This window comes from Cydia pomonella, chromosome 1 (genome assembly GCF_033807575.1).
Source record: "Cydia pomonella isolate Wapato2018A chromosome 1, ilCydPomo1, whole genome shotgun sequence".
In the NCBI taxonomy this organism is placed as follows: Eukaryota; Metazoa; Arthropoda; class Insecta; order Lepidoptera; family Tortricidae; genus Cydia; species Cydia pomonella.
In genome coordinates, this window is record NC_084703.1 from 36,101,608 (window position 1) to 36,125,511 (window position 23,904).

The 23,904-nt window shown below is 36.5% G+C and overlaps 1 protein-coding gene across 1 annotated transcript in view; it reads left to right on the forward strand.

Annotated features, from left to right (window-relative positions):
- Nucleotides 1-23,904, forward strand: part of LOC133521470 (pseudouridine-5'-phosphate glycosidase) — a 180,593-nt gene that overhangs the window by 152,327 nt on the left and 4,362 nt on the right. The window contains exons 8-10 of the mRNA XM_061856448.1: nt 9,917-10,091; nt 10,843-10,958; nt 21,506-21,620. Of these exons, the coding sequence (XP_061712432.1) occupies nt 9,917-10,091; nt 10,843-10,958; nt 21,506-21,620 (406 nt within the window). The remainder of the gene's footprint in view (nt 1-9,916; nt 10,092-10,842; nt 10,959-21,505; nt 21,621-23,904) is intronic.

The following is a 23,904-nucleotide window of genomic DNA, read 5'->3' on the forward strand; positions in this document are numbered from 1 at the left end:
ATAGCATCTGAGCTATCATGTGACAAAGTATCAAACGGGAGGCGCTGACAATATTTTTACGTGTTTCGGTGGCTGCCATTCCTCAAGCCACCAACGGAGCGTGGGTTCATTATACATAGCCGACCACTATACGTTGTCGCCCGGGGAGCGATTGGTCATGGAAATCAGTTCCTGGCTCGCGGTCTATGAATGTTAATAATTTCGAACGCCGCTATTAACACATTAGCTACCAACGTTTTCGTGCGACTACGAACAGAGAACCCGCCGCGCGCCGTGCAGGTTCCAGGTACTCAATGTGTTAACTGTCGATAAGCTCGCGCGTTGCGCTACGCCGTAGCCCGTATGGCGCTTGTCGCTGTAGCAATATTCCCTCCGTATAGGTATGACCGTAATTAGCGCTATAACAATTTGATATGGCTTTCATATTATTTTAATGTAGTTGAATAATTAAATACCTAAGAAAATAAGAAGCACATTACCCCGTTTGAAAAGTTAATATTTGTGCAACAAGAGCGCAGAGGTAGTTTTTGCTGCTGATGCTGATTTTGAGTCCCGAACAAGCGAAAGATTGATTCTAGACTCTAGGCACAATTATTGTAATCTTATAAAAACGGAGTACATATATCATAATATATATCACACGCCAGTTGTAACGAGACCAGATGAAAGCTCGGGTGCACTACATTTTTTATAATTACTTTTCATATATGTATTATAGTTTGATCTTTCTTCATTTTGAATATCATAATAAAAGGCATTTACTACATTACCTAATCAACGACATACATTATATTATTCTTGGCATAATGGGCATAGTGTATATTTACACTTCGTCTATACCCTGCCAGAATTAGTACATACTCGTAAAACATATGTCTTAATAGAAATAAAAGACTCGCATAAAAGTGGGTTAGGTTAGGTTAAAACTGTGACCGTGATAAACAAATGTCTACCAAAAAGTTGGTTAGGTTTAGATTGGAACTGCAACGCCATATAAAAATAATGTTTTGACTGTATAAAATATTACGTTAATTAAAATATAATTTAACAAAAGCCATTAACTATATGTCTTACAAACTATACTAGTTAAAAATTATATAAAAATAGGCATTATATCAATTACGGTGAGCAAAAATGTATTGGCTGTCCTATTAGCGAGATTACTCCTCGCACACCGTACATATTTTATCACAATATACATTATAGATATATATTTATGCTTTTTTTGTTGTTACAGTTTAATAATCTTACCTAAACCTACATACCAAAGTCATAGAAGTTAAACCAAATTACATATATTACATATACATATACATTTACAAATTACATACAAAATTTTGAGCAACACAAATATTATTATTCTATAAGTGGAAATTGTTATGGCTTATATTTATTCTATATGTCTGTAAACATACCTACGTATTCGCTTTCACTGTTTGTTTACGAACAATATATAAAATAAAAATAAAAGAGAAGTAATTAAATGAGCAGCCGTTTTTAAGATAAGATAAAGATAAAGATAGTTTAGTATTCAAGTTTAGTATTACAATGCGCTTATGAACGTCAAATAAAGCTACAAACTACTACTACTACTAAAGCTACTTTAAAACTGATCTGCACATAAAGATTGCCATTAAATAATTTGGACAGCATTAAAATATTTTGCTGGAATGAATAAAAATGGAGCTACAACTCTTGTTCAGCAAATAATTTACAAACGGCCAACACTATAAACAATATCAATCTGCTCCTAAAGCTTGATAAATAGTTGAGCTGCAAAATTATTATTTGGTCAGCAAGATTTAAAAATAAGTTGGTAGAAAAAACATGACTCTAAGCATTTTAATTCAGACGTATGCATATTAAAGGAATGGTAATCTGATATAATAAGGTGGCTAACGTTTGATTTAAAAAATCGGCAGAGTTGCAGGCGGAGCGAAATCAGCCCACGTGACAAGATCTCACCACCACGAAAATCTCATCTAAAACAGAATCAAAGCACCCCACTATCCACGTGGTCTTGTCTGTCCTACCCCTAGAGAGCAATTGCGAAAACGGAGGCGCGGAAGGAGGGCAGCCCTCGCCCGCTGTGACGGAGTGCAGGAACGAGTGAGGTGACGAAGGCGACCAGCAAGCCGAAGCTGCGGAGCCGAGTGTAGTGACCGTGCTTCGTCACGCGAGGGCGGAAGGGCTACTCGAGTTACCCAAATCCAAAAGCTTCACCCCGCCGCAGTTGCGTCCCGGCCACCGTCACCCCTCACCATACGATGCATATTGTAAATTTTTACCCTTGAATACACCCTCTCCAACAAAGAGCTAGTTGCGCGCATTTTGTGAATGGGCAGTAAGTTTTTTGAAACACAAAATGAAAGGGAATTAATCAATTGATGGCCAATATTTTTTTGTTTAAAAAAAGGGGATAATTTAGGTAATTAGATTGGTTAAACATTTACTAATCAACTGATTTTTCAGGTAACCAATTTTTGCGGATAAGGGTAATTGTAATCCAAAATGAAATAATCAGCTTACCCACTGATTGCTTATCAAAATTTGGTGGATCGCTTACTGCCGATCAAATAATTAATTTGCCAACCAAATCAATTTAGCAACCAATGCAGCTCAGTATGACATTAATTGCGAACTGGTTTAAAAATACTTGCTAACCATAAGTTGCTGACCAAGTATACATTTTGGCTGACCAAATATATATTTTTGTTCATCAAAATAGGAATATTTTGCAGATCGATTAAATGACATGAAATATTGGAATTCATTTCCTAAGGAAGATAGTTCGTTAGTCTAACAGGAGCAGGTCGGGAAGCTTACATCTAAATACTAAATAATTATTTTTAAGTATTTTTTACACAATTTGATCCTATTGGGACTCAATAAAGCTTATGTAGAGGGTATAGGTACAATATTTGTGATAAACACACAACTGAATGCCCTACATGTGAAATATCACTACCAGAGCACTGCCGACACTACCGACTAGGCTAGGCGGCCGTCAAGTCCATAAAACTTGACGTTTGTCAAAACGGATAAATCAATTCTTTTTTTCACGTGGATTTTAACGAATCTGCAATGAGCGAGCGTATTATCTAGATTAAGGTAGGCAGGCTGAAAACTATAGATATATCGCTGTATAGCGATATAAATTATAGTAGCGCAAAAACAAGTGGTTAGCAGAATACGGCAGCATATTGCAGGTCGCGTGAGACGCTCTGATACGATCGGCGCCGACGATGGCTGCCGTCGCGTGGTTGCGCGCACGCGGTTCACTCAAGATCTTTGCCAAACCAGTATAATAAGGTATGCAAGAGATCACTAGGTATAATCTTTAATAGAAAATAACCAACCTCACGAAACATTTTGAAATGCCATTATTTTTGTTTACGGTCATAGTGCAATTCATAACAAATAACCCATTTAATCCCAAGATGTAAAGGACATAGGACATCGTGGAGCAATTCCATTCTGGTCTTCATTGAGCACTTCCATTTTATCAAATAGCACTGTTTAAATACATAAATACAAATGCTTGATTTTTATATGAAATTTAAAAAAAAAAACACTATGAGCATGCTAACTTTGATTCCTCGTGGATTTAATCACCAGAATTTGACAAAAATGGGACCAATCTGTAAGTATATACATTAAAACAAAAAAATAAAAAAGTAAAGTATGTAGTAGTACCTACTCTGCCACACTTGCACATCTAATATTGAACTACTAGCTAACGCTATATGGCACATTGTGAAGCGGCCTTTAGAATCACTTTAGCTAGCTGCAAGAAAAATACTCTGCATAAGATCTGATAAGACATTTAGAAATACTAAGCAGTTAGCTTAATAACGAGCATATGTATTTTTTAGGTTTTTATTTAAATGTAAAATTAGCTATGTATGTAACTAAACACAGCCCTGCCTAAACGCCGCTTATGAGTTGAGCAGATAGCTATAGCAAATTGGATAATGTTAATGGTCGGTGGAGTCTTTTAGTCGCCCGTGTTCAGAGAGTGATCGGAATGACGCCTTTGCTACCTCACCACTTCACTCGCCACATGTCGCCATGCAATCCCGACACGAAACTACCAACATTAATATGCGAACATTTATTTCCCTTGGCACGGTCTGTGCTAAAATATATTACCACCACTGCTTATTAAAGAAGCTAAGGATGTACGGTACACGCCATCGTCATCAATTACGTTAATGTCTTTGTTTCGGTTTTAATATACCTGCTGGCACACACTGTACTTAAACAATACACCTAAGTTCAAACTCAAAATGTTATTTGACATAAACGCAGCTATCTTTGATCGGTTCATAGAAGAGAGGGCGTAGTTAATAGACTATTTAAGTAAATAGCTCGTAATTATTACCTTGGTGGGAGATATGCGTAAACTAGATTAACAAAATGTTGGTATACCTAACAACGAACCTTGTCCGTGTGTTGCGGTCTACCGTTTAACTAAGGCAGTTCATAAGAAGTTATTATGGTCAGCTACATACTAGCTGACCATGTTATAATTAAAAATGTATTATATAAAGGGGAGTAATTAAATGATCACCCGTTTTAAAAACTGATCTGAAAAAAATTGTCCATAGACAGCATACAAATAGTTTGCTGCCAATAAATAAAAATCGACCTTTAACTCTTGTTCAGCAAACAATTCACAAACGGTCAACATTATAACCAATGTTGATCTGCTTCTGTTAGAACTGCAGAATTATTATTAGGTCGGTAAGATTTACAAATTGGTTAGTAGAAAAAACATGTCTTTAACGACGACCGGTCTGGCCTCGTGGGTAGTGACCCTGCCTATGAAGCCGATGGTCCCGGGTTCAAATCCTGGTAAGGGCATTTATTCGTGTGATGAGCATGGATATTTGTTCCTGAGTCATGGGTGTTTTCTATGTATTTAAGTATTTATAAATATTTATATATTATATATATCGTTGTCTAAGTACCCTCAACACAAGTCTTATTGAGCTTACTGTGGGACTTAGTCAATTTGTGTAATAATGTCCTATAATATTTATTTATTTATTTAAGCAGTTTAATTGAGATGTATGCATATTAAAGGAATGGTAATCTGATATAATAAGGTGGCTAAAGTTTGATTTGAAAAATCGGCAGAGTTGCAGGCGAAGCGAAATCAGCCCACGTGATACCATACCACACCACCATTCTCAAGGTCACCAAAATCTGAGGGTTACCAAAATGTCAAGGCCGTATAAACCGAATCAGAGCACCCCACTCACAATCCACGTGGTCTTGTGTATCCTATCCCTAGAGGGCAACTGCGAAAACGGAAGCGCGGAGAGAGGGAGCCGAGTGTAGTGACCGTGCTTCGTCACACGAGGGCAGAAGAGCTGCTCTTCGGACCCAGATCCAACAGCTTCACCCCGCCGCAGTTGCGTCCCGGCCCCCTCACCCCTCACCATACGGTACACCAATACACCCTCTCCAACAAAGAGTTAGTTGCACCCATTTTGTGAATGGGCAGTAAGTTTTTAGAAGGTCAAAATGAAAAACAAGTAATCAAATAATGGCCAACATTTTTTTGTTTAAAAAAATAACCTGATCAGCAAAGGGGGCAGGTTAGGTTGATTAGACATTTGCTGTTCAACTGATTTTTAGTAAACCAATTTTTGCGGATCAGGTAAATTGTAATCCAAAAAAAAAAGCGCTGGTGGCCTAGCGGTAAGAGCGTGCGACTTGCAATCCGGAGGTCGCGGGTTCAAGCCCGGCTCGTACCAATGAGTTTTTCGGAACTTATGTACGAAATATCATTTGATATTTACCAGTCGCTTTTCGGTGAAGGAAAACATCGTGAGGAAACCGGACTAATCCCAACAAGGCCTAGTTTACCCTCTGGGTTGGAAGGGCAGATGGCAGTCGCTTTCGTAAAAACTAGTGCCTACGCCAAATCTTGGGATTAGTTGTCAAGCGGACCCCAGGCTCCCATGAGCCGTGGCAAAATGCCGGGACAACGCGAGGAAGAAGAATTTTTGCGGATCAGGTAAATTGTAATCCAAAATGAAACAATCCGCTTATCCACTGATTGCATAACAAAATTTCATTAATATTGCTTACTGCCGATCAATTAATTAATTTTCCAACCAAATCCATTTAGAGTAGTTCAGTATGACATTAACTGCGAACTGGTTTAGAAATATTTGCTAACCTTAAGTTGGGCTGACCTTAATTTTTTTTTTTGATACTACGTCGGTGGCAAACAAGCATACGGCCCGCCTGATGGTAAGCAGTCTCCGTAGCCTATGTACGTCTGCAACTCCAGAGGTGTTACATGCGCGTCGTTGAGCTCTGGCAACCTTACTCACCGGCAGAAACACAACACTATGAGTAGGGTCTAGTGTTATTTGGCTGCTGTTTTCTGTAAGGTGGAGGTACTTCCCCAGTTGGGCTCTGCTCTAGATCTGGAATGACATCCACTGGCTGTGCCCTACCACACAAAGCGAGCTGACATTCACAACGCCGATACCTCTCAATCAAAATAGGAATATTTTGCAGATCGATTAAATACTTTTAGTCCCAAAACTCAGCTACCTTTTACTAAAAACTTACCTTTAAGTTTTAACCGTATAGTATAGAAAGATTTACAACATTATGTCCAAGTGTTTGGGCATTCAACATCAATAAAGTACAGTCCATAACATAAACAAAATGTACTTGTTTATTTCAGTTAATTTACAAGCGATACGATGTGCTACGCCACGCCACGTAGCACCGAGCCGAAGAAAGGGGACGGCTGTTTCTGCATACAAACATATTGGTATACATTTAGTTAAAACGAAAGTGGAGGACCCGCGCAAATCGCCTTTTCATACAAACGCAGTCCTCTGTTTCCTCTCTGGACATTATTGAAAATATTTTGACACAATTTGTTGTTTATATGCAACCGCCAGCAGTAGGGCTTTGATTTTTTGAGTTTTTAATTATGACATATATTGAAAAATAAAATAACAAAATGTATAATTACTTATTTCAAATCGTAACCGTATTTAATACTAAAATTTTATGATTAATTTCAAAATTAGGATGAAATTAGAGATTTTTTTTATATAATTTACTGTTAATATTAATTGTGAAATTGCCAATCTAAATTATTTTGCATGTGAAATGATTTACGAATCGTTATGTATTTTAATGTATTTTTAATCTATTAAGGAATAAATGAGGCTACGAGTATAATAATAATAATGTGAATATCCAGAGAGGGAAATAAGGACTCAGTTTCTATGAAAATTCGATTTTGCACGGGCCCTCTTGTTTTACCTTAGTTAAATGTATTACCAATGAAGTTATCGTAGCTGTTATACTCGCATGTATCTACTCTTACGTTCTCGTTTTATAGAAGCAGACTAAAATGGGCCATTAAGCACAGTATTTTCCTGAGATTATCCGGATGATATAATTGCACTTGCATTGCCATTTAACCCAACATTTATATTCGCTAGCTTGTACCTGTTTGCCTCTTGAAAGTGAAAGAAGCTACAATACTGCTATGATGTTGCTAGTTTTTTATTAATACATGGTAATCTGTCGGATTGTATTTTTTTTTTTTCTTTCCTAGTACATTTTTGGACAGAAATGGGTGCCTTTATTCCCTTGGTTAACAATCTACTAATTCATCATACTTGCTTGTAAACGGTGTTATTGTATGCCAGCATACTGAGATGAAATGAGCTATATTATGCCCACAGGCGTAATAGTTTTTTTTTTCCATTACGCCCATGGACGTATTGGGCATAATGTTTATTCAAGTAGGTATAAATGAGTTTTATTTTAAAATACTTTTTAAACTTTATATTTTTTTGTGTTATATTTAATTTGATTAATAAGTATTTAATTTTATTAATTTAATAGCCGTTTAAAATATTTTTACATAATTTTCAATCGTGGCTGAATGCAGGATAGGTTTGTGTCCTCGTCACCTGTCAATAATGACAATATGGCGGACAAATATTTGAAATGTTGCCGTATTTAAGAATTATTTCGCTTAACATTTCGTTTTTTCCTCACAAGTGTGATGAAAAACATTGTGCGTACCACGGACGGTACAATAATTACGACATCGTGTTAAAATTATCACTTGTTCGTCGATTCTTGTTTACCGCCCTTAATACACAAGAGTTATTGTCACTGTGCTGGTTTTCTCCAGTCAAATAGAAACCCAGATTCGATAAAAACTACTAGCCCTTAATATGATTTCTCGTTGCCGATCAAATAACAAATAAATACCTAACAGATTCGATCCTTATATAATAAATACTTCTTTCGAATTAGAATACAAAAATAAGTATGTGGCGTAGAATTAAACCAATGTAAAATGATACGAACTTCTCATTTAATGAAGGGGGACTGGGGATCCGTTTAAGCTGTGTCTAATAACGAGCTCGATTAATAGACTAAACATGAAACATGGTAAGTGCTTGCAGCCAGATGGTTGCTTGCAACTTGCACGTGGACACTCGGATACACGTGGAATAACTATTTTTGTATTTTATTAAAACTACATTCTAATGAAATATGAGAAACTTATGTTTGTACGCAAATATTACGAGTACCTGCCTAACATAAAGTTTGACTTAAAACTTTACTCGTTAAAAATGTTTGAAGTCTGCTAGCGATATCAGTTGCTAGCGCATCGCGTATAAAAAGGAATAGTAATTTATTTTATCATTTTTGGTCGTTTTTTAGGGTTCCGTACCCAAAGAGTGAAACGGGACCCTGATTACAGGGGGGGGATTACTGAGACTCCGCTGTCCGTCCGTCCGTCTGTCACTGGGCTGTATCTCATGAACCGTGATAGTTAGCCAGTTGAAATTTCTACAGATTATGTATTTCTGTTGCCGCTATAACAACAAATACTAAAAACAGAATAAAATAAACATTTCTTTCCAATCTCGAGGTTCTCATCCAATCACCGAAGTTAAGCAACGTCGGCCGGAGTCAGTACTTGGATGGGTGACCGTTTTTATTGATAATGGTACGGAACCCTTCCTGTGCGAGTCCGACTCGCACTTGACCGGTTTTTCATATTTTGTATAATTTTATTTTTAGTGTTAAGTTTTTGTTATGAGTGACGCATAGCATTCTAAAGAGCTCGTTCATGTTTGGCCTAAAAGCCATGTCACTAAAAAGTATCGCGCTTCAGCATAGTTACGAATTTGAAGGTCTGAATCTAAATCCATCAAGATTTGAGGCGTTCCCTCAATTCCTTACGGAACCCATAATCAGAATTGGACATTGAAACAAATGCTCCTTAAAAACCATATGGACTTAATAAACTTAAAGAAGATAAATAGCCAAACGTGAAATACGCGTCATTTAAGAGTTCCATTCTGGTTTTCATCAGCAGTTCCACTTCATCCAATGCCGCTTTTTTTAAATGCAAATGCTTGGTTTTTTGATAAAATGAAAAATTGCCATACGTATGCCTATAGATCCCATCATCAGAATTAAATATTGAAATAATGGGACTAGTATGGAACTAGATATATATATTCAAGCCTTCTTTAAAAAGTGGGTCCAAAATAACTAGGTTACAAAAATATGATCGATTGTTTAAAACGTAAACGAGTCGCCTCCCTGATGCACAGGGTATGGAACAGCACCAACAGCATCCTGAAAGCCATTGCCGAGAGATGGGACAATCCTATCTTATTTTTCTGGGTGAGAAAGCACACGCAGTCGAGTTTTATCACCCGGAAAATATTATTATAGGATTATTTATGTTTATAAATTTTAATTTTAAAATTATACAAATAAAAATATGGATTTGAATAAAGTCTGAACAAAAAAACATTACATTTTCCATTTCATAAAACCCTCCGTGCGAGCCTCATACTTGCACTTGACCGATTATTTACAATATTATTAATAGTTGGATGGCAGTACGCACCCCTGCGCGATGGCACAGTGCGGCGGCGGGGTCGCGCGCAACATGGCAGAGGCGCTGTGGCGACTGCGCGGCGGGCGCGCGCGCTTGCTCACCGCCGTCGGCGACGATGCTGACGGCCACTACCTTACTCGGATCGCACCAGGACTGCTACTGGACGGTAAAGTCTCAAGAGCCTTTTTGGTTCTCTCCTAATACATCCTCAAGAAACCGGGGTTTGCCAGACTATATACTTAACATAAATGGCGAGATCGCATCAGAACGACTAATAGACGATATAGACTTCAAGAACCAGTGCTTATCTTTTCACAATTCACCTATTATCGGTTGTCGTTTTCTTTCGGCATTTTCCTGGTCTATCTTAGTTTTTGTGACTATCAACAACAACAACGACATATGCATAATTACCGGGATTCGAACCTACGACTAACCGCTTTACAGGCTGGCTAGTTACACTACACTATATCTACACTAACGAAGTAGGTACCCGAGAAATGGCGAAAGACACCACTTTTTATGTAAGCAACAGCTTTAAAATCAAGTGGTGAATACGAGTAAAACTGTGTTTAAATTAGGTGGGTTTCCTAACAACGAATGTCTTCATCGAAGACTTGCTAATAAATACCGAATGGTATTCGTATGGGTTTCGTGGGTCAAATCGTTCGGCTATCACTGCTTGCTACTATACGTATCACTTTGGACACAAATATGTCGATTTTATACTTATTTTATTCACCTATAACTCAAGCGACCGGCTGGCGTCGTTATACTTACGATTCGTTCTCAACCATAGCATACGAGTATAACATAATATGGTGTGCATTCGTGCCCCACGAACACGGTTAGGTGCAGTTTAAATCACCGCCTAGTGATATGTTACTTGATCACGCTTTATCCTTCCTGGCCCGCAGGATGCATGGTTCGAGGTGCCCGCACGCCTACATACGCTGCCATCATGGACGCCCGAGGAGAGTGTCAACTAGGGCTTGGGGACATGGCTCTCCATAATCACATCTCTATCGAACTCGTAAGTAAACAATTACATTGTCGCAATTCTTATCGATTCTGGCTCCTGCTTGACAAAAATAATGGGTAAGTAAGTATTAATGCACGAGTATGGTAATTCGGCGAAAAGTGGCGATGTCACCCCCGCAAACTTTAAAGTTTTGGTATCTACTTATTCTATATTTGAAATGACGGCAAATTGAAGGGGCTGTGTTTAACTTTGTGATATCACGGTCATGCCACAAGATTTACGATTTCACGTGTTGTCCCAAAATCAAGTATGTATGTACTGTCAAGTGTGTATAAACAATTTAACATAAAACAGACGAAACAAAACAAAAAAATGTTATTTTATTTAGGCGAACTTATCCCTAAAAGGTATCTCTTCAAGCTAACCTTTGACCTTCAAGAAAATGCGAAGTGATCAAACTCGAACAGGTGAAAGACAAATCAATATGAACAATAGCAAAATCAAAATCAAAAATATTTTATTGTATGGTTATGGGTTCTACAAAGGTCTTAGGTAAATGAGTAAGTATATGAGAATTTTGGCTACACATAAAAGTAGGAGGAGAACAATAAATAATAATAAAATAAAATAAAAAGTAGAAGACCAGTAGTATGAATACGCAAACTATAAGATATACATGCACATATATTTATAAAAACACATTATAAATACATAAACATATAATGTATAAAAAGTACTCAGTTCTAACATCAGGATCAGGAGTCTAATAACCACAACTTTTTCAATTTCTCCTTGAGTGAGGTGTCAAGACCCATTTACACCGCTTCCGTTTCCATGTAAAGAGATGATTAGATAACCTGTAAATAGGTAACTATTTACTGTATATAGTAGGGCCCTATACATACATAATTCGTATAATACCTAATCTTAATCTTAATCTTAATCTTAATCTTAATATATATATAAAATGCTAATGTGCGTAAGTAAAGACACGGTTTTCTCTATCACCACTATTTCCAATCAACTTCCTGTTGGGGTGGTAAATACCCCTTGGTCTCCCGGTGGGAGTAAGGGAGTTTGGTCGCGGTGGGTGGAAGTAGGTGGTTGTGGGTGGCTAAAATGTGAAAAAATATATATCTGTCCTTTTCTAACTCATGGGAACTTTTGGAAAGTTCTAAAAATTTCTGGAATTTCTGGAATAATCTAGAAAACTCCAGAATGTGTACAACTGTAACAATCGATCTAGAATGTTCCAGAAAGTTCTAGAAATTTCTGGAATGATCTAGAAAGTTCCAAAATTGTGTGCGACTGCTAAAATCGACCTAGAATGTTCCAGAAAGTTCTAAAAATTTCTAGAATGATCTAGAAAGTTCCCAAATTGTGTGTGACTGTAACAATCTATCTAGAATGTTCCAGAAAGTTCTAAAAATTTCTAGAATGATCTAAAAAGTTCCCAAATTGTGTGTGACTGCTAAAATCGATCTAGAATGTTCCAAAAAGTTCTAAAAATTTCTAGAATGATCTAAAAAGTTCCAAAATTATGTGTGACTGCTAAAATCGATCTAGAATGTTCCAGAAAGTTCTAAAAATTTCTAGAATGATCTAAAAAGTTCCAAAATTGTGTGTGACTGCTAAAATCGATCTAGAATGTTCCAGAAAGTTCTAAAAATTTCTGGAATGATCTAAAAAGTTCCAAAATTGTGTGTGACTGCTAGAATCGATCTAGAATGTTCCAGAAAGTTCTAAAAATTTCTGGAATGATCTAGAAAGTTCTAGAAATGTTTGGAAAGATCTAGAAAGATTCAAAATTGTTTGCAAGTGTAAAAATCGATATGGAATGCTCTAGATAGTTCTAGAAATGACTAGAATAATCTAGAAGCTTCTAGAAAGTTCCGAAATGTGTGCAACTATTGAAATTAATCCTGACGATCCAGATCGTAATTAAGTACCTCGGAATGTTCTAGAGTTTTCTCATACTAGAAATTTCGATTTCCAACGGTATATAAACCGAAAATCAGTGACTTTTTGTCAGTTGAACCGTGTTTACAGTCGCGAAAAGATCAATTGAAGCCAAGAGTGAACAGTGATTACATAAATTGAAGTGATTTGAACAAATGAAAAAGTAAAAACTATTTGACTATTCTAGAGTGTTCTGATACTAGAAATTTCGATTTCCAACGGTATATAAACCGAAAATCAGTGACTTTTTGTCAGTTGAACCGTGTTTACAGTCGCGAAAAGATCAATTGAAGCCAAGAGTGAACAGTGATTACATAAATTGAAGTGATTTGAACAAATGAAAAAGTAAAAACTATTTGACTATTCTAGAGTGTTCTGATACTAGAAATTTCGATTTCCAACGGTATATAAACCGAAAATCAGTGACTTTTTGTCAGTTGAACCGTGTTTACAGTCGCGAAAAGATCAATTGAAGCCAAGAGTGAACAGTGATTACATAAATTGAAGTGATTTGAACAAATGAAAAAGTAAAAACTATTTGACTATTCTAGAGTGTTCTGATACTAGAAATTTCGATTTTCAACGGTATATAAACCGAAAGTGAGTAACTTTTCGTTAGTTTTATCATTGTAACAACCAAGATATTCGTTTTGATTAATTTTATTACTTTTTTTATATTTACAATGCCAAGGCGAAAAAAAGTATTTACAAAACCCAAAGTGGTTTCAAAAAGAAGAAAAATAGCACGTCAAAATGAAACAGAAGAACAAAAAGAAAAACGTGTTTTAAACATTCGTAAAGGAGTAAAAAGAATTAGAGAAAATTTAACCGAAGAGGAAAGAGCACGTATTAATGAAGAAACCAGATGTCGAGTAAGATCACTCAGAAATCGTCAATCTGCTGATCAACGTGAACTGGAAAATACCAAAAAAAAAGAAAGAATGGCTACTTTACGCCAACGACGAGCTGCTTCATGTAAAGTTGGAAGTTTAGAACTTCAGGCTTTCCATTATGATTGCAAAAAACAATACAGTGAACATCCAAATATTGTCATCGGAAAAATGGATACGATATGCGAGTATTGTCATGCCCGGAAATTTAAAGGCGAAACTGCTGGTATATGCTGCTCGAGTGGTAAAGTCAATTTACCAGCACTAGATGTACCACCACCTCAATTACTCGCATATATGACTGGAGAAACACCAGATTCCAATCATTTTCTACAAAATATACGTCGATACAACTGTTGTTTTCAAATGACTTCATTTGGAGCTTCATTAATATGTCAGGAAGAAAATTTCAGCCCGGTTTTTAAGGTTCAAGGCCAAATTTATCACCGATTAGGCTCTCTTTTGCCGATGTCTAATGAATCTCCAAAATTTCTTCAAATATACTTTGTTGGTAACGATGAACTTGAAACAGACCAACGTTGCTCTAACTTTCAGGGACTGCAACGAGATATTATTCAAAAATTACAACGTCTACTTCATAATCATAATCAACTAATCAATGTGTTCAAGACTTCTCTAGACCAAATGGCTGCAGATAATTATAAGATCGTCATTCGAGCAGATAAAAGACCAGCCGGTCAACACGAACGAAGGTTTAATGCACCTCAAACGAACGAAGTTGCCGTAGTCATTGTTGATAACGAATGTAGTCGTCGTGATATTATTATTCAACGTCGAAGTAATAAATTGCAACGTATTGCTGAAACACATCGTAGTTATGATGCGCTACAATATCCGCTAATTTTTTTGGCAAGGTGAGGATGGTTATCATTTCAATATTCAACAAATCAATCCAGCTACAGGTGTCGAAACTAACAAAAAAGTATCAGCTATGCAATTCTATGCTTATCGAATTATGACTAGAAATGGTGAATATAACCATATTTTAAACTGTCGGCAGCTATTTCAGCAGTTTATTGTAGACATGTATGCTAAAATTGAAACGGAAAGATTAGATTTTATTCGCCATAATCAACGAAAGTTGCGTTCGGATGAATACATCCATTTGAAAGATGCAATGATAAATGATGGAAACGTCGATAACATGGGAAAATTGGTCATCTTGCCATCGACATTCACTGGAAGTCCACGTCACATGCATGAATATGCTCAAGATGCAATAACTTATGTTAGGAAACACGGCAGACCAGATTTATTTATAACATTCACATGTAATTCTTCATGGATGGAAATCAAAGAAGAATTACAATATGGTCAGACGGCCAGCGATCGACATGATATTGTTGCCCGAGTTTTCCGTCAAAAACAAATTAAATTTATAGACGCCATTGTGAAAAATCAAATATTTGGTGTTGTTATCTGCTGGATGTTTTCAATTGAATGGCAGAAACGAGGATTGCCACATTCACACAACTTAATTTGGCTCCAAAATAAAATTCAACCGAATCAAATAGATGATATCATCAAAGCTGAATTTCCAAACCCGGAAGAAGATTCTGATCTTTATAGTATAATCGTAAAAAACATGGTTCATGGCCCGTGTGGTGAGCTAAATAGAAATTCTCCGTGTATGAAAGATGGAAAATGTACGAAACGTTATCCAAAGCCATTTTTGAACGAAACAGTTACAGGCGAAGACGGATATCCTAAATATAGACGTCGATCACCAGAACAAGGCGGATTTACAGCTAAAATTAAAATACGAGGTAATGCAGAAATTCAAGTTAATAATCAATGGGTAGTACCATATAATCCACTTTTATCTAAAATGTTCAATGCCCATATCAATGTTGAATACTGCAGTTCTGTTAAATCTATAAAATATGTATGCAAATATATTAACAAAGGCAGTGATATGGCTGTTTTTACGTTAACCAATGAAAACCAGCATGATGAAATAGTACAGTATCAAATGGGTCGTTACATTAATACCAACGAAGCAATTTGGCGAATTTTAAGTTTTCCAATACACGATCGAGATCCACCGGTTCAACATTTATCCGTCCACCTAGAAAATGGACAACGTGTGTTTTTTACAACAGAAACAGCACAAAAAGTTGCGACGGAACCACCAACTCGAACAACTTTAACAGCATTTTTTGAATTATGCCAGAAAGACCAATTTGCTAAGACTTTACTTTACTCAGAAGTACCCAGCTATTATACATGGGATACAACAAGTAAACAATTTAATCCTCGAAAACGTGGAATGCAAGTAGAAGGACATGATGGAGTGTTCAAGAGTAACACAATAGGACGAGTCTACACAGTGCATCCAAAAAACGCTGAATGTTTCTATCTACGCTTATTACTTCACACTATTCGTGGTCCAACGTGTTTTGAAGACCTAAAAACTGTCAATGGTTACATTTGTGAGACATATCGTGAAGCATGTCAAAGATTGGGTCTACTAGAAAACGATAATCATTGGGAGTTAGCTATGAATGAAGCAGCCCAAACGGCAACAGCAAGTCAAATTCGTGAGCTATTTGCAATCATATTAACTACATGTAATCCTTCTAATCCAAATCGACTATGGCTTAAATATCGAGAATATATGAGCGATGACATCTTGGCTGATTTACGACAGCAAAATCCGGACTTAGAAATTAATTTTAATGAAGAAATTTTTAACAAAGCTTTGATATTGATAGAAGATAAATGTTTAGCAATTTCTAACCAAACGTTAATACAACTAGGTGTTCAATCTCCTAAACGAAATCATTTGGATGTTATGAACAGTGAATTTTTAAGAGAAACAAATTATAATATCGACGAATTGAGGCTTTACATCCAACACAACAAACCCTTATTAATTGAGAGTCAAAAACAAGCTTACGACATAATAATGGATTATTATAAAAATCAGCGAAGTGGTATAATATTTTTAGACGCACCTGGTGGCACCGGGAAAACATTTTTGATAAATTTAATTCTAGCTGAAATCCGTGCAAATAAAGAAATCGTTCTCGCCCTAGCATCATCTGGAATAGCGGCAACACTTATGGATGGTGGACGAACGGCACATTCTGGTTTAAAATTACCATTAGATGTAGCTAACTACGAATTCCCGGTATGTGACATCACAAAATCATCGGCACGTGGACAAATATTAAAACAGTGCAAAGCCATTATATGGGATGAAAGCACAATGGCTCATAGAAAATCCCTAGAAGCACTAAACAGAACACTTCAAGATTTACGCGACAACACGAATATAATGGGAGGTGTATTGTTAATACTATCAGGCGATTTCCGTCAAACGCTACCTGTCATTCCGAAATCAACGCCGGCAGATGAAATTAACGCTTGCCTGAAGAAGTCGTTCATATGGGAACAGGTAAAAATAATTAAATTAACAACAAATATGAGAGCACAGATTTCAGGAGATGAAAAGGCCCAAGAATTTGCTGAAAAACTTTTACAAATAGGAGAGGGCACTTATCCAATAGACGAAAATACTGGCCAAATCACACTAACTAATGAGTTATGTAATGCTGTTGAAACACCGGAACAACTTATAAATGAAGTGTATCCAAGTATTGCTGAAAATTATACTAATTCAGAATGGTTACGGGAGCGCATTATTCTAGCCACGAAAAACGACATTGTCAATAGCATCAACAACATCATCCAGGAAATGATTCCGGGAGAAGAGAAAATCTACAACTCAATCGATACAATGACTGATGAACAAGAAAGCGTAAATTTTCCTTCTGAATTTTTGAATTCACTAAATGTTCCAGGAATGCCATTGCACTGCCTTAAATTGAAAGTTGGTTCACCAATTATTCTATTACGAAATCTGAACTCGCCAAAATTGTGTAATGGTACGAGACTCTGTATTAAACAGCTACAAAATAACATCATCGAAGCCAGTATAATGACTGGTAAAGAAAAAGGACAAATAGTATTTATACCACGAATACCTTTAATATCAAATGGATTGCCCTTTACGTTTAAACGTTTACAATTCCCGGTGAAGTTGGCTTACAGTATGACCATCAACAAAGCACAGGGCCAAACATTCAAATACTGTGGCGTTGACTTAAAGGAACCATGCTTTGCACATGGTCAATTATACGTTGCATGCTCACGAGCAGGATCACCTCGAAATTTGTTCATCTACAGCCCGGGCAATAAAACAATAAATGTAGTCTATAAGCAAGTATTATAGAAAAATTAAACAAAATGTAAATGTATAATATAACGTGTAATATGTTAATGTATTTATCATATATGTAGTATGTAGAATATCATATGTAAATAATTGTGTGAATAAAACATAAATTTTCCATTTACTAAGGTGTTTTTTTATTCTAACTTATGATTATTTCAATTAGTTAATTAGTTAATTAATTAAATATACTTTCTATACACCGCATATTTAATGGTCGACTAAGTCTTTCAATATCTAAGATAGAAATCTATATTATCTACGTTAAAAAATGCATCCTCAAATATTTTTTATACCATTAAACATGCGATTTATTTTAACCCGAGCAACGCCGGGTTTTGCAGCTAGTTAGATAATAATGATATAAGTCGATATCGGATATGTAGGTTAGTCGCTTTCTCTACAGTATTGCAAACTGCACAAACAATTCTTCGGTAAATTGTATCACAACACACAGAACATTACTGCAGATACCGCGACGAAGTTTGCGGAGCTAGTAAAGTTGCTATCAATGCTGTATTCAGGCTCGGAACTCTATGAGGCTGCTTGTAGTACGGTACAACGTATAGTATTTTATGCAACAGTTGTATAAGAAGGGTCAAAAAAGGCGAGTGGCGTGAGTTACAATGTGAGCCGGAGCCGAAGGCGTAGGCGAACATTGTAAAGGAAAACGCCACGAGAATTTTTTGACCTACTTATACAACGTTGCATACAATATTTTTCCTACGAGTCAACAAAAATAAATCTTAATTTAGGTAAACAAATTACAGCAAAAGTATATAGCCAAGACGCGCGAGCATACCTTGTTACGCGCCCGGCCCGCCCCGGGCCGCGGCCGGCCGGTCGGCGACACCTCCTCATAACTCATGAGGCCCTGGTACTTGCTACTTGCTAAATTAATTTTTTGGACAGTTTTTTCTCAATTTTGGCCACCGTAGCCTACGGAGACTAACAAGCAACGCTAAGCGGTCTTCGTAGTCTATGGGTGTTGCTATATTACGGGTGTCACATGCGTGTTTCTGACTTATGAAGTAATTATTTTTACTATGCAACCAAATGAATATTTTGTACGTTGGCAGCAATGCACTTAGTTTAAAACTGTATTCGTTTTGGTTTTGTTAGGTTGGTAGCCATTAATCGCAGTAACATTATAGCTTATAAAAGCACAAGAGCTTTTGAGGAATAGACAATATAGACTTTTCTTGAAATCTTTTATGTATGTTCTTATATTCGTGTTAATGAATGCATAAATGACAGATAACAGTAGAGGAGTAGGAAAAAATAATAATATATCGGTGGCCGAGACAACATGGATGAACGAATTATCCCAGGAATCAAATCTAACTTGCATTGATTTCAAATCTGAAAGCGCTCATTTGAAAATTTTAATCGAAGTCGTCTTTTTAATGACCTTTATTTCATAACTACCTGGGAAACCTTGTTTTGTGGTATGCCTTTGAGGCATTTTGAGGCTTAACTTGTAGTTTGTAGACATATACTTAGTGGAGATCGATCAACATATCCATTTGGCTAATACTCGTAGGCCTATTCGAACGTACACTGATGCCATTTAGTTGTCGTACATTTCGCTCGTACTTGTCCGTAAGTACGTTTTGACACGAGCACGGCGCGCTATAACCAAATGACATCTCATTCTGATGTCAGTGTAATGTGTGTAATTGGACTGTAAAGGAGATGGGTCAGAAATAAGACAATTTGATTCACTTAGGGCCACTTGCACTATCCCACTAGCCCGGGGTTAACCGGTTAAACCTGGAGTTCCCATGGTTACCTGTTCAATTTGACACTTGGTTAACGGTTTGACCGGTTAACCCCAGGTGAGCGGGATAGTGCAAGTGGCGCTTAAAGATTTATATAGAACTGCATTTTAGTCTCAATAAGTAGGTGTACGTAAGATGAGCTTCAGTACATGTACAAGAGTATGTATATTTGGGTCAGATAATTGTCCCTACAGACCAAATGTCAAAAGAAATAAACAAGAGGATTGCTAGTGGCTGGAAAAAATACTGGTCTTTGAAGGAAATAATGAAACGCAAAGATTTAAGCATGACCATCAAAAGCTATAATAGTTATATTATGTTGCGTTTCGAAGATATCTTCAATAGACTCATTTATACCAATAGATGCATTTATCCCGGTTGACCTAGCTCCTTTTTATTACCTGTGGTGTTGGACTGTACAGCCAAAATTGCGCAGCACGCTCTAGTGTGTACGGCCAGCTTAACATTTAGATTACAGTTAAAACAGCCTTACAAGCAGGGTGACACGGCTGGTCGGCCCAACCAACTATACTGTCTACTAATAAACTAGAAGTCGCAAATAATATAGAACCCTGCTCTTTCGCCCCGATAATACGAGTACGTGTACCTAGTCTAGTCCTAACATTTGTCCATCTACCCACCTGCGTAAGTAGAAATTACCTTATAGATATAGCTAGATACATAGGTATATGTTATATATCTAACCTCCTAACTGTTAGGCAACTATATATAATGTCCGCAGTTTTAAAAGTACATAGATCCTTGCCATATAATTCTAGTACAGAAAATAGAAGAAGGAAAGATGTTGTTGTGAATAATAAGACTAGAACCATATTTGCAAGAAGACAATTTTACAAATTATCAAATCACCTGTATAATGTAATAAATAGGTATCTCAATATATATGGAAAAATTACCATCACTGTAAAACAGTTATTCCAAAATAAATAAATAAATAAATAAATAATAAATATTATAGGACATTATTACACAAATTGACTAAGTCCCACAGTCAGCTCAATAAGGCTTGTGTTGTAGGTACCTAGACAATGATATATATCATATATAATTATAAATACTTAAATACATAGAAAACACCCATGACTCAGAAACAAATATCCGTGTTCATCACACAAATATATGCTCTTACCAGGATTTGAACCCGGGACCATCAGCTTCATAGGCAGGGTCACTACCCACTAGGCCAGACCGGTCGTCAAATGGCTTCAGGGAAAAAATATCATGAGACGGAGCGACTACCCCAACTGTAAAAAACAAAAGAGTATATTCCCAAGCGCACGCACGCTTACACACACACACACACACATACACACGCACACGATAGGACTAAACATAATATATATATATAAATACCTAAAAAAAAAAAAGATTTTTTGTAATTTTTTGTTTTGTAAGTCTGTAATATAATGTACCTATAAGTAATTACGGTTGTGGAAGAGCCGGACGTCTAAACACAGGTATTGTACGCCTAAAGAGAGGCCCTAGCAAATGCTTACTATGTCTGTAAATAGATAATAAAGATATTATTCATTTTTTTCATTTTCATGATTGTGCAGATTACAAGTTATTAGTAGTAGCCAATACCAAATTTCACCCAAGTCAGATCCAACCATCAAATTTTCACAGTAAATATTAAGATATGCCTATTATTAAGTAACTATATTATGTTGATCTGAATGATGTCTATAGGTGAACAGGCACATGGATGTTTTGGAAAAGGCGCCAGTCGTAGTCCTAGACGGAAACGCACCACAATCCACCATCAAGTACGTGATTCAACATTGCAGCGAAATAAACAAACCAGGTAAGTGTACATTTAACACAAGAAACGGCTAGAATACCCGGGGGAAATAAACACATCTACTTAAATTACCTAACGCTAAGGCGCTGTCGAACAAATCGTATATTGACGTAGATTGCATTGTGCATTTATTGCAAATACCGCTGAGTAGAATAGCGGTGGAAGATTTAACCAAGTTGATAGCTTCTTTTATATTTATTACGATTATCCAACGAGTGAAAATGTGAATAAAAGTTTAAAAGGGTCCAAACAAATTTTAGATACCATGTACATATATGCCTTCTCTATGTACAGTCAGCAAAACTATAAGCATATATGCATGGGTTAAACGTACAAGGCTATAAGTTTCGGTGCGACCGAAAGGTTCGGCAGTTTTTGCGCCGAAACCGAACACTATTTTTATGCCGAAACCTGCCGAAACCGAAACCAAAACTTTGGTCGGACACTAGTCCCGTTCACTTCGAGTTAGTCGTCGGCGACCGTTGTTACATTACATGGCTACGTCACAGGTACAATTAGTACTGTCGACGAAAAATAATATCGTACTTTATTACATTGAATGCTTATTTTTTACAATGTTTATCTTTATTTAATAACTAAGCTTTGCTGACTGTACCTACCTATATTATTTCATGTCAGTCCAAACATTATCAGATGCATTCGTGTAGGTACTTTCAAAATAGGTCAGGTAACGTCACAGAGCACCTTCGGTAAAGCCACAATTATCTATTATGTGCCATGAGTAGGGAAATGCGTACCTGCATGCTACGTAATACTCCCCGGTTCCGTTTATCGAACGAAGCTGTGTTAGTACTGTATCAAAGACATCGAATATCAATAATAAAGAGACTTTATGCTTAAGTCTCGCTAAGTAACAGCCCATTAGCGCACGTCATTGTTACTGCAAGTGACTATTTTAGTCAAGGCAGACCAAGATAACTCTGCAGAGATTTTTATAGACCAGACGTGCAAGTGTTATTTTAAACATTAAATTCTATAAAAACGTCTTCATTTTATAGAATTTTGACGTTTAGAATATTAGACGTTATCTTGGTCTGCCTCTAATGTACTGGACTCATGTATAGAAGGGTTGGTTACAATTATTAGTAGCTGATGCAATATAGTTTGAGTTATGTCGCATAGCATGTGCCTAGAATTTTGTGACAAAAGACAATGTGACCTACGCATGCATACTTTAGTGCATTTCCATACTCAAGTGGACATAAAGTCACAATTACTAATCCATTTTATATGAAATTGAGAGTATCGACATGAATACCTATGACCTCTGCAAGTTACATTTTCAAGATCACTTCCATTAATAGTTAACGCTGCAAGGTGCGCCTAAGTAATGATGGACATACATACCTACTCGTACAGTCGAAGTCAAAGATACCTATGTTTACACTAGATGTTGCCTGCGACTTCGTACGCGTGGATTTGTATGTTGGTTGTTATATTCATGAGCATAAAACATTATGCGGAAAAAGGTAGAAGTAGGGACGGTTAATCACTTGTTAATAATTATACAACGCATGAGATTTGTCTGATACAACCTACGAAGTTTCAAGCCCCTAAGTGAAAAAAATTGTTCTCGATATACGTAATTCCCTCTCAATCCCTTAAGAATATTTTCAAGTCCACTATTCCAATCGAATGCAAACTTTAAACCCTTTTTTCACCAATTTAGGGGATTAATACAAACTTTCAATGAACGCCATTTTAACTCCCTTGGGGAATTAATTTCTATAAACGCTTAAGTCACTTTTCTTGTTTCCTATTATTGTGTCTTTTTACGACACTTCAAGATCACTATTTACAAAAAATTTCGTTCCCGATGCAAACTTTCAACCCCTTATTAACCCCTTTAGGAGATTAATTTTGAAAAACGCTGAAATAACTTTTCTTGCCTTTCAATTACTTACAAAGTTTCAAATCCCGCCCTCTAAAACACTTTGATCTCCATGCAAACTTTCAACCCCTTTATCACCGCCTTGAGGGATGAATTCGCAAAAACACTAAAATTAGTTTTCTTCTATTTTAATAAAATACCTTTTTACAAAGTTTCAAGTTCCTAGCTCAAAATAAAACTTGAACCCCATACAAACCTTCATCCCCTTTTTAACCCCCCTTAGGGGTTGAATTTTCAAAACGTCGAAATATTTTTTATTTGTAATCGGCTATTATGCCTTCATAAGTTTCAAAGCATTGGTAATGAATTCAAACTTTCAACCCCTTATTAACCTCTTTAGGGGATGATTTTTTAAAAACGCTGTAATTACTTTTC